We start from the raw sequence: 12,039 nt of genomic DNA, 5'->3' as shown, positions 1-12,039 counted from the left end.
AGTCACCCAGGTGTGGAATCGAATCTGGGTCCCTGGTGCTGTGAGACAGCAGTGCTAACCATTGAGTCACCGTGGAAATATTTTCATTCATAAATTTTTGTCCTAATCAGTTAGTGTCTCCTAAGGTTAAATGTATCTTTCAGTGTTTCGCAGTAATGTTTCCACAAGGCTTCCAAGACAAGTGTGCAATTGGGGCTCTTGTGGTTTTCTTGACATTTTAAAGATTGGAAACATTCCTTTTGTATTATGCCAGACATGTCCCAGAGGAGTTGCAAGCTGCTCTGTGTGATACTAATGCTGTCTTCCAATGTGTCATGGTTTTACTGTCATGAAATATATGCTTCAGTATTATTCCTTAACACTTCCAGTGTGTTAAGGACATAAAGGCAACACAGAAAAAGCAAGTAACCTGTGCTCCTTTGGAACAAAGAAAGTCACTTGATCAGTACATCATCCAGCACTTTTAACATACATTCCCTCCACTACCAGCACACAGTCGTAACGGTTACACCAAGTAAAAGATTCACTGCAGGAACCTGCTAAAGGCTCCTTCAACAGCACTTTCTATACCCGTGATCGCTAACATCAAGAAGAACAAAAGGTTTTCACATTTCTGAATGCAACTGCAAGTTCCCACAACAACCCACTGACTTTGAACTATTTTGGTATTCCTTCACTTGTTGAGAGTGTGGTGTTGGAAAAGCACAGCAGCTCAGACAGCATGTGAGGAGCAGGAGAATTATTTAGGGCAAGAGCCCTTCATTAGGAATGTTTCGGGCTTTTTGTTGCACTGTTTATTTTGCAATGCACCCAGCTATTGAAACACAATCACACAAGTCTGTAGACCTTTCTTTAACAACAGACATTTATTACAAAAAGAAATAATAAAATAAAACAGAGCTATCTAAATATAGAAGACAATTAGAATGATCTTACAACACAAATATTAGAACAAAGCATCAAGCTTTTTCTGATACTATTTGTATCAAGGAATTATTCGCTATCTCAACACCTTAGGGTTCAATTAACAGACTCTTTACAGTTATTTGTCCTCTGAACTGTGCAGACAATTTGATACATTCTTCCCAAGTCTGCTGGCATAAACTATTGTCAAAACTGAGAGTTTAACTTTCTCAGTTTTGATAACATTTCTGGTTTGGTACTTACACAAACTAAATCTCTCCAGTGAGCTAACTGGTTCCCTGAACTTCTCCTCGGACAGAAACTCATCTTACTTCTAAGTTTGAACCTGATGTCACCTGAACTGAACTGAAAAATGTATGTTTCTGTCCTAGGTATGTCTGAACTGAAAACAACGTGAATAGTCTTTAATGTTTACCCTACCTGTGATAAACTAAAAAAAAACATCTTTTCATTAACAGCATGGGTATTTTTCCCAACCCTGTGAAGTTCAAAGAGGGCTGTGATGACCCAGGATGAGCGTAGCTAAGTCTCACATTGTGCCATATCTCTCCTACATTGGAGTTCCTTATTGATCAATTCACAAAAATGTGTGTTGAACCCAAAGCAAATTCTAAACAGTCTGACTGGAATAGAGCAATTCAGAATAAACATAGAAAGAAACAGTGACTTATTGCTTGATTTTGAGTATATTATTTAGTGTATATTATGTTCAAAGTTGTGCTTGGTATGAATTGGTAGCATTGCTGTTCCCAAAAGTTTATTTAATTTGCATATGCAAAACAAGAGTTTTTGTTTTTTTCCAATGCAACATTGCTTTTTCTTATTCTACCTCTCAAAGGTGCATGTTAAATAAGATTTAGTCCTTGCATATCATATTTAGAAGGTGGACTTCAGACAAAAGGCTTCACAGTCGTCTTGGGTATCAAATCTATTCTGATTTCCCTCACAGCCACCATACCAGAACCTTTTGCAGACTTGTAATGTTGTGTCAAAGAACCATTTCAATCGGTAGAAGTAACAGTTCCCTTCTTCGACTTTCAGTGCACATATATCTATAATGGAAAAGAACACAGAATCCAATAAATCTGAAGTCAATTAGAATATACAGATCACTGCACAGGAATCAATGGAAAAAAGGGACAGAGTTCAAGAAATTTGATTGGGAGCAGAAATTCTTAGCCCTTCCAGTACACTCATGCTGCAACTCTGATCAATGCAACAAAGAGCAAGAAGGTCCAATGACAGGACTTACTATGCGTTACGACAATCCATCTCTTGCCTATCGATGCATGAGAGGGTGAGACCAAAGTGAGAGGTGAAGGAACTTGGGAGATCCCAGGGCCAAAGTGATTAGACAGTGGGCGAAGTAGACACAAGAGGGATGTCATGTATTCAAACCTGTCCCGTTCAAACGATGTGATTCCCTAATGAACTTGTAAGCTCAACATTAGCGGTTGCTAGTGATCACAATCCTGGCATGATTTATGGAATTATTTCACATTCTATAGCAGATCATCTTCAGAGGATTGATCAATATCCAAATCAATGATGCAGAAATGGTAGCATATTTTATCTATAAACCTACTGTCCAATGTAAAAATCTCTAGTGATTCTTTATTAAATTTTAAACACCATATAAAAGGATAGTTTTAAATCTCTTCCATTACTAGATAAACATTCCACACAGAACTTGTATAGTTCTTAGAGTCATAGAGGTGTATAGCACGGAAGCAGGCCCTTCGGTCCAACTCATCCATGTGTGACTCTATAACCAGATATCTTAACATAACCTTGTCCCATTTGCTAGCACTTGGCTCACATCCCTCTAAATGCTTCCTATTCATATACACGTCCAGATCCTTTTTAAATGCTGTAATTGGACCAGCTTTCACTATTCCCCTCTAGCAGTTCTTTCCATACATGCACAACCATCTGCATGATAAAGGTGCCCCTTAGGTCCTTTTATATCTTTCCACTCTCACCTGTAACCTATTCCCTATAGTTCTGGCCTCCCCCACCCCAGGGAAAAGACTTTGTCTATTTATCCTATACATGCCCCCTCCATGATTTTATAAACCTCTGTAAGGTCATCCTTCAGCCTCCAACACTCATAGAAAACAGCCCCAGTCTATTCAGCCTCTCCCTGTAGCTCAAATCCTCAAACTCCTTGTTTTCTGAACCCTTTCACATTTCACAACATCCCTCCAATAGTATGGAGATAAGAATTGTACACAATGTTGCAAACATGGCCTAACTAATGTCCTGTATAGCTGTAACATGGCCTCCCAACTCCAATACTCATTACTCTAACCAGTAAAGGAAAACATACCAAACACCTTCTTCACTATTCTATCTACCTGTGACTCTACTTTCAAGGAACTATGAAGGTGCACTTCAAGGTCTCTTTGTTCAGCAACATGCCCCAGGACCTTACCATTAAGTGTATAAGTCTTGCTCTGATTTGCTTTTCCGAAATGCAGCAGCTTGCATTTGTCAAAATTAAACTCCATCTGCCACTCCTCAGCCCATTGGCCCATCTGATCAAGATTCCATTGTACTCTGAGGTAACCTTCTTCGCTGTCCACTACACCTCCAATTTTGGTGTCATGGGCAAACTTACCAACTATACATCCCATGTTGGCTTTCCTTGCTGAACATCACATGATGTGACATGGGTTTTTGTTTCATTTTCTTAACATCATTGACAGCGAACTATGGTGCAAGCCGTGGGACCAACTGGATAACTCATTCAAAGAGCTGGCAAACCGTAATGGGTGACCTGGTATCCTCTAGCACTTTATGAATGTTACGCCAATGATAGTGAAGTAACAACAGCTAATCTGCAAGGATCTCGATGGTAAAAGCAATTCTTGATCTTTGGGAAACTTACATGTTTTATTGAGGAGTCACACATTCTGGTTCAAATCCCTGCATGTGTTTTTATTATGAGAGCTCCTAACAATTAGCCAGGGTGAAAAATACAGCAGACTTGTTGTGCAGAAGTGATGCCTGGGTTCAAATACCACCTGCCTCGGAGCTGTGTCAAAGCGTACAAGAACAGATTAATTCAATAACTCCAAGCTAAAGGCAACAGTGAGTGGTAAAATATGCACAGCATCCTCAGAGTTCTATACAATTGGCTTGCTTGTTGGAGGTGGATATTAGCCTGAGACAGTGAGCTGATGGAGGAAGGACATCTACCCATTATAGAACGAGTCCAATGTTCCCGCTCATGGGTTCAAGTAGGAAATCACAATTGGATGGGTTCAATGGAAGGCTGGATACCACACTTCATCACCATTGCTGACAAAATAGATATTGCAAACAGAAGTTATACTTGAACTGCTTTACTAGACCAAGATTAGTTCTGGGGTTTAGCTTTGAGCAATAATGTAAAACAGAGTCATAGTCAATCAGCAGTCTGCTTTATATCAAGTTTACAGCAATCTTTGTCTCAATCAGGAGAATTGTAAAGTGAGAGAAGTGAGCTATAAAGAGTGAGATTTGTGAGTGACCATTTTAAACTGTCACAAAAATGATTCCTTGAACATTTCTGTTTACCTTTATTTTTTATTGTTGATGATTTACTTCCTTTGTGTTCACCTGGAGAAAAAAATAATGAATCTTTAATAAAAATGCGATGTTGAATGAGTAGAGCTTTAAAATCAAACATTAAGTTTAATTAATTTTCTTCAATGGCTTGGGAAACAAGACTTTATTTTAAAGAACTTAAGATCTTTTTGATGATGAAGAATGATTCTGAGGAAATCAAGCTTTCCCACCATCCTAGCTGATATTTCAGGTTTTAATAATAATAACAGACTGAGAAAGATCAGTCAGATGTGCTACCTGCTCCATGAGTGTTTGCAGGGAAAGTTACCCTTCTGTACTGCACTAGCTGTGGAAGTGAAGGTTGTCATTGCTGAGAATCTTACGAGGCATCAATGGAGGAGACCTGAGGAATTGATAGATCTTTTAACTCACTGCATTTGGCTGGGTGGGGCTGGGACTTGGAACAAGATTTTCAGCCTTGTATTGCCAAAAGCTCAGGGGAATGTAACTCCCTACTCCCAATTTATTAGTCCCTGTTTAAAATCCTGCTCAATCCTGGATTTATATATGCTGAACAGTAAGCCCAAGTGACATATCCAACAGAAGAAGGCAGATATTGTGGAGCTGACCAGAATGGGCCAGACATTGAAGTTCATCGTTATCAAGGCCCTTTGGGGTGTTTGAGACACTGGAGGCAATCAGAGAGTGGGCTGGGGGATAGCAGGGGACAATAAAAATCTAGGTTAGAGGTGATTCAAGGTTTTCTTGCAGGACCCTGTCACTTCCTTTATGCAAGGAATCCTACATATCTTCAAAAAAAACCTCATCTTTCTCTCAATATAGCTTTGGCCTAGTGGAGAAGGCTTCATTACTTCTCTGCTCAGGTCTCAGGCTAAAATTTTATCATCATGGACTGGAGCTGCACAGTTCATTTGGAGTCCCAGGGGTTCTGGATCACCTGATGAAAACAGTAGGTTACAATCCAAGCTCTTAGAGATCACAAGGACTGTGAAGATGCTTAAAGAATAAAAATGTCTGACTGTAATCATAAAAAGTGAAAAAGAAACTTGTTTGAAGCCAAAGCTTGTCAAATGGTCTGGTGAGGTGACTGAAAATTAGGGCTTCATCATGTATTTTTTATCAGATTTTCTTTTTAAGTTGGGAAGGAGGAATTGACGATTCTTGGAAATGAGGTTACAAAGTACGCACTGCAGAAACCATGTCTCTGCCAGGGGAAAAGTAAAAGATGACCTGGGAGCCAGAGTTAAGAGAACAAATGTAAAGCTGGAGAAGGTTCCAGTAGTAGTGTGTTGAGGCAAGTTGGAGCCTTGTGTGTCACTGGCTGTTAGTGGTATAAGATGGGTGTTTGATGAGTGAGTGACTGTTAAATTTGGAACAGTGCAAATGCATCTTTTGGAAAGTTTGGAACCCATGGAAGGCATTGTGTACCTTGTAGCTCAGAGTATGTAGAGATGACATTAGTTCCAATGTTTGGATTAGTTTATTTATACATTGTTAGAATGTCTACTCCATCGCTTGCTTCCATCTTTACCTCTTGCTTTATTTACATTTCCCTGTGAACATATCCAGGCCTAACCAATAGAACACAATGAGCAACAATAGTAAAGAGACTCACATAATCAAATACAGAACAACTGCATCCTGCATTTTATCCTCCATATAAATCAAACACCTTACTTTAAATGAAACAATCCAAACAAAAAACAACATTTCTTGAGTTGAATTTGTTCAACTTCTCCAAATACAAACAAATGTATTGAGAAATGAAGGTGACACTGATAATGATAATGCTGACATCTTGGAATTTAAGGTTGCAGTTTTGTGTCATCTCTCGATCAACATCGAATTGCTCATCAGAAAAGAAATCATAGAATCCCTACAGTGTTGAAACAGGCCATTTGGCCTAACAAGTCCACATTAACACTCTGAAGAGTAACTCACTGAGACCCATTCCCCTACTCTACATTTACCCCTAACTAATACACATTCTACACATATTCTATTCTACACATCTATGAACACTATGGGCAATTTAGCATGGCCAATTCACCTAACCTGCACATCTTTGAATTGTGGGAGGAACCTGGAACACCCAGAGAAAACCCACACAGACACAGGGGAAATGTGCAAACTCCATACAGTCACAGTTGCCTGAAGCTGTAATCAAACCCAGGTTCCTGGCACTGTGAGGCAACAGTGCTAACCACTGAGCCATCTTACCACCCACAGTATCAACATAACAACTGTCCTTGACATATTCTGATCTGCTCGCTATCAAATGTCATGTGTTCCATTGTGTGTTGTCATCTAACAGGTAAATTCTGGTACCAAGTAATCATTGATCCTTTTTAGTCCAAACAGAGATGATGTGAGTTTCTGGTTGTAATTTGGCTGATTGATATAAACCCAATTTGCAATTTGAAATCATGGTTCTCTCAATTCCTTGATGAGGATGGCATTGTTTTGCTTCTGCGTTTTGCAATTTCTTGAGTTTTCATTTTGAAATCCTCACTGAATGGCAGTGATGGTTTAAGAATGGTCAATGTCTCACAATATTTACTATACGTTTGGCCAGTGTCTTCCCAGCCAGAAAGTGTGGGATTTATCTATTGGTCCAATATAGTATCAGAATGATTTGTCCCAGCTTTCAGAAAGTCCTTTACGCTGTTATTGAAAGACCACATTATTTGATGCCGCCATTAGATTGAAGGTCAAATTGCAATGTCAGATGGAGATGAATTCCAGAATTTGCTGGGAACTCTATGAACAGAATTGAAGGATAGTAGTGGGAAGTTGTGTGTGGAGGCGGAGGAGATTGGAGAGACATTAAATCAGTACTTTTCCTCAGTATTCACTCAGGAACAGGACACTGTTGCTGATGTGAATATGGAATCACAAATAATTAGAATGGATGCCCTGGAAATATGCAGGGAAGAGGTTTTGGGAATATTGGAAAGGATGAATATAGATAAGTCTCCTGGGCCTGATGGCATTTACCCCAGGATCCTATGGGAAGCTAGGGAGGAGATAGCAGAGCCATTGGCCTGGATTTTTATGTCGTCGTTGTCAACAGGAATAGTACCAGAGGACTGGAGGATAGCGAATGTGGTCCCATTGTTCAAGAAAGGGAGTAGGGATAGCCCTAGCAACTATAGGCCAGTGAGTCTGACTTCAGTGGTGGGCAAAGTCTTAGAGAGAATGGTAAGGGATAAGATTTATGAACATCTGGGTAGGAATAACGTGATCAGGGATAGCCAGCATGGTTTTGTGAAGGGCAGGTCGTGCCTCACAAACCTTATTGAGTTCTTTGAGAAGGTGACCAAGGAAGTGGATGAGGGTAAAGCAGTAGATGTTGTGTATATGGATTTTAGTAAGGCGTTCGATAAGGTTCCCCATGGTAGGCTAATGCTAAAACTTCGGAGGTATGGCATTGAGGATACATTAGAGGTTTGGATTAGGAATTGGCTGGCTGGAAGGAGACAGAGGGTAGTAGTTGATGGATTATGTTCATCTTGGAGCGCAGTTACTAGCGGTGTACCACAAGGATCTGTTTTGGGACCATTGCTTTTTGTTATCTTTATAAATGATCTAGAGGAAGGACTTGAAAGCTGGGTAAGCAAGTTTGCGGATGACACAAAAGTCGGTGGAGTTGTGGATAGTGAGGAAGGAAGTGGTAGGTTACAGCGGGATATAGATAAGTTGCAGAGCTGGGCGGAAATGTGGCAAATGGAATTCAATGTAGCTAAGTGCGAAGTCGTTCACTTTGGTAGGAATAACAAGATGATGGATTACTGGGCTAATGGTAGGCTACTTGGTAGTGTGGATGAGCAGAGGGATCTTGGTGTCCATGTACACAGATCTCTGAAAGTTGCCACCCAGGTAAATAGTGCTGTGAGGAAGGCATATGGTGTACTGGGCTTTATTGGCAGAGGAATTGAGTTCCGGAGTCCTGAGGTCATGTTGCAGTTGTATAAGACTCTGGTGCGGCCTCATCTGGAGTATTGTGTGCAGTTTTGGTCGCCATACTATAGGAAGGATGTGGAAGCTTTAGAACGAGTGCAGAGGAGGTTTACCAGGATGTTGCCTGGAATGGTAGGAAAATCTTATGAGGAAAGGCTGAGGCACTTGGGGCTGTTCTCATTGGAGAAGAGAAGGTTTAGGGGAGATCTGATAGAAGTGTATAAGATGATTAGGGGTTTAGATAGGGTAGATACTAAGAACCTTTTACCGCTAATGGAGTCAGGTGTTACTAGGGGACATAGCTTTAAATTAAGGGGTGGTAGGTATAGGACAGAGGTTAGGGGTAGATTCTTCACACAGCGGGTTGTGAGTTCATGGAATGCCCTGCCCGTATCAGTGGTGAACTCTCCTTCTTTATGGTCATTTAAGCGGGCATTGGATAGGCATTTGGAAGTTATTGGGCTAGTATAGGTTAGGTAGGATTCGGTCGGCGCAACATCGAGGGCCGAAGGGCCTGTACTGCGCTGTATCCTTCTATGTTCTATGTTCTAATGGAAGTAATCACAAATGCATTGTTTTGTCGTGAGTGTTTTTGCCAAATCCGATTTCGTAAACATGAAGGTTACTGGTGGTTCTGAGATTTATGGCTGTATGCTATGTAGGTTCCCAACAATAAACAAAACACATTGGATTCTTTGGGACTGCTTCCACTTCTCTAAATTATTAAGAGAGTTGTTGCCATTAATTGTTTTGGCCATAAGATATATTGGAGAATTGTAGAGCCCAGTTTCAGAGTGTACACATTTTCTTTATCAAGTCCTTCCGGGCAGCAATCTATTGCTGGCTACCAGTCTATCTCACAGACTTATTATTTCATCTGAACAACAGATGGATGTCATAGATACACAAGATACAGTGCACATTGCTTAGTACTTTTGAGATAACAGTTTGAGTTCTGCATGCAATATAGTCATCATACAGTGCACGTTTGTTGACACTGAGATGTCCTTGATCTCAACTCTGCATTCCCTCAAAGGACCTGATGCGTAATAGATCATGATGATACGTGATTTTATGCACGAGCTGTAATTCACTTTCCATGTGTTGAACTGATGAAGTTGTCTTCTTCCATCCACATGCGTTTGCAGAATTGATGCTCTTTAAGCTTGTTTCACATTTCTTTGCCTTGCAGCTGGTCATGGTATTATGAATTGATGGACACCTCCACAATTTGGGCACAGTTTTCACGATATTTGACCATGATCTGGCATTTGCTGTTGAGATTTTTTTGATGATATCCCTGGCACTTCAGCTGGCTGGACAAGCTGTGTTGGTAACCCCAAGATAAAGGGTGTCTTTCTGCATAGCATTTTGAAATCTTGCATCTTAGATGTGATTTGACTGCCAAGATTGTGGCTGCTTCCAACTTTAGTTCATTTTCAATTAGGAGTTGTGCCCTAATGTGTGGAATTTAGTCTTTTCAATTAATTGGTAACAAATTACACTAGTATTTAGTCCACCAAATTGACACAATGAGAAGTCAGGTGCCTTATATTGTTTAACAGGCTCATAATTTACTGAGCATCTCTGGTTGAATACATATCATTGATCATCAGACTTCTCTTCAGCTTCAAGTATTTTTCCAGAGCACTGCGTTAAACAAAGACGTGTCTTCTGTGAGCTGTTTAAATCTTTGCTTAGCTCTGTTCTGAGACAATACACAAGGATTGCCTTCCTGCAGATTGCTACTACATTAGGACTCGAGAGTGTGGTGCTGGAAAAGCACAGCAAGTCGGACAGCATCCGAGGAGCAGGAGAATCAATGTTTCAGGCAAAAGCCATGATGAAAGGCTTTTGTCCGAAACATTGATTCTTCTGCTCCTTGGACGCTGCTTTACCTGATGTGCTTTTCCAGCACCACCCTATTGACTCTAAGCGCAAGTTCCCACAACAACCCACTTCATCAGGAATGCCGATTCTCCTGCTCCTCGGATGCTGCCTGACATGCTGTGCTTTTCCAGCACCACACTCTCAACTCTAAACTCTAGCACTTGCAATCCTCACTTTCACTACATTAGGACTGTCCATTCCCACAGCAAAAATCTGAAACCATGAAATCTGTAGATGCCCCCACATAGGTCGATCACCCAGGAAAGAAAGAAACAAGGCGCAGGAGTCTGTCACGGTAAACTCATTTCCATTAGCACTTACCCTGAATCCACATCCAGGCTTAACAAATCAAATGCAACGAGCACCAGGAATAACCAGACTTAAATAACCAAATACCGAACAATTAAATAGGATAGTTAGTCAAAGTTGGGAAGCTAACGGAATGGGTACTTGTAGGTTAATTTGAGAGCTGATGATGCTGGTGGATAAAGGTTTAAGCAGTGCTGGAGGCACAGTTTGGGAGTAGGTTTTCCTGATGGTGGATGAGATATCATCATCACCATCATCATCAAGTCACTTTCACTCACAGGGTGTGTGTAGGTGGCTGTACAGACCGATGCAGCTACTGCAGGCTCTATTACACTTGAGGAAAGTGTGGCCATGGGAAAGGGTGGGTGGGGCATTGGTGTGGCAGCACACTCCATACGCTCTTATCGCTTGGCTTTCGCTTTTACCCGATGGCAAGTCTCGAGGTGCTTGATGCCTCTCTGGATGCTCCTCCTCCACTTTGAACAGTTTTGAGCCAGTCATTCCCAGGTGTCCGTGGGAATGCTGCACTTTGCCAGTGAAGCCCTTCCTCTATCCACCAGGGGGTTCACCTGCCATTTCAGAGCTGGGAGTACAGCACCGACTGGAGAGTCTCTTGTGATCTATGCAGACAATGTGCCCAACCCATTGTAGCCAATCAAGCACAGCAGTGCCCCGATGCTGGGGATATTGGCCTGGCCAAAGATACTGGTGTTGATGCATCTTTCTTCCCAGTGGATTGGCAGGATCTTGCGCAGGCACCACTGGTGGGACTGCTGCAGTGCCTTGCTGTAAATAGTCCGCATCTCAGAGCCACACAGGAGGGTGGGAACCACTACAGCTCTGCAAACTGTGAGCTTGGTGTTGAATCTGATGTTGTTGTTGTCGTCAAACACCCTTTCCCTTAGGAGACTGAAGGCTGCATTAGCACACTGGAGGCGATGCAGGTTCTCTTCAACAATACCTGCTTTGGCCGACAGGACATTTTCAAGGTCCTGGAAGTAGTCAACGTTCTCGAAGGTCTCCTTTGGACCTTGATGGTTGGGGGTTTGTTCCACAATGCCCAGGCTTACGGAAGACCTTCATCTTGCGGATGTTCGGAGTGAGACCCATGCTCTCCTATACCTAAGGGTGCTGATGATGGTCTGGAATATGTCCTCTGAGATTGCACATACACCAACATCATCTGCATGCTGCAGATATATTTGCAAACAGAACATTAAAATTATTTCAGCCTGAACAAGTAGACAGGGTATGGGATGGTGCAGAAAATAAAGTGAAGAGATTTGAGCAGAAGCCAACAGCAAAGGCTTCAGTCTTCCTAAATGTGTGAACTGGTGAAAATCTAGTGCCTTAGTGTTGGAAGCTGGTTCAGTATTCAAGAGT

The 12,039-nt window shown here is 41.5% G+C and overlaps 1 protein-coding gene across 1 annotated transcript in view; it reads right to left on the bottom strand.

Moving 5' to 3' along the window:
* Positions 1-847: 847 nt before the first annotated feature.
* Positions 848-12,039, bottom strand: part of LOC132832331 (collagen alpha-6(VI) chain-like) — a 182,892-nt gene continuing 171,700 nt past the window's right edge. The window contains exons 46-47 of the mRNA XM_060850253.1: positions 4,486-4,527; positions 848-1,976 (exon numbers count right to left, since the gene is read on the bottom strand). Of these exons, the coding sequence (XP_060706236.1) occupies positions 1,801-1,976; positions 4,486-4,527 (218 nt within the window). The 3' untranslated portion in view covers positions 848-1,800. The remainder of the gene's footprint in view (positions 1,977-4,485; positions 4,528-12,039) is intronic.

This window comes from Hemiscyllium ocellatum, chromosome 34, assembly GCF_020745735.1.
Source record: "Hemiscyllium ocellatum isolate sHemOce1 chromosome 34, sHemOce1.pat.X.cur, whole genome shotgun sequence".
In the NCBI taxonomy this organism is placed as follows: domain Eukaryota; kingdom Metazoa; phylum Chordata; class Chondrichthyes; order Orectolobiformes; family Hemiscylliidae; genus Hemiscyllium; species Hemiscyllium ocellatum.
Note: the sequence above shows the minus strand (reverse complement) of the source record. Positions and strands in the feature narration are given on the sequence as shown.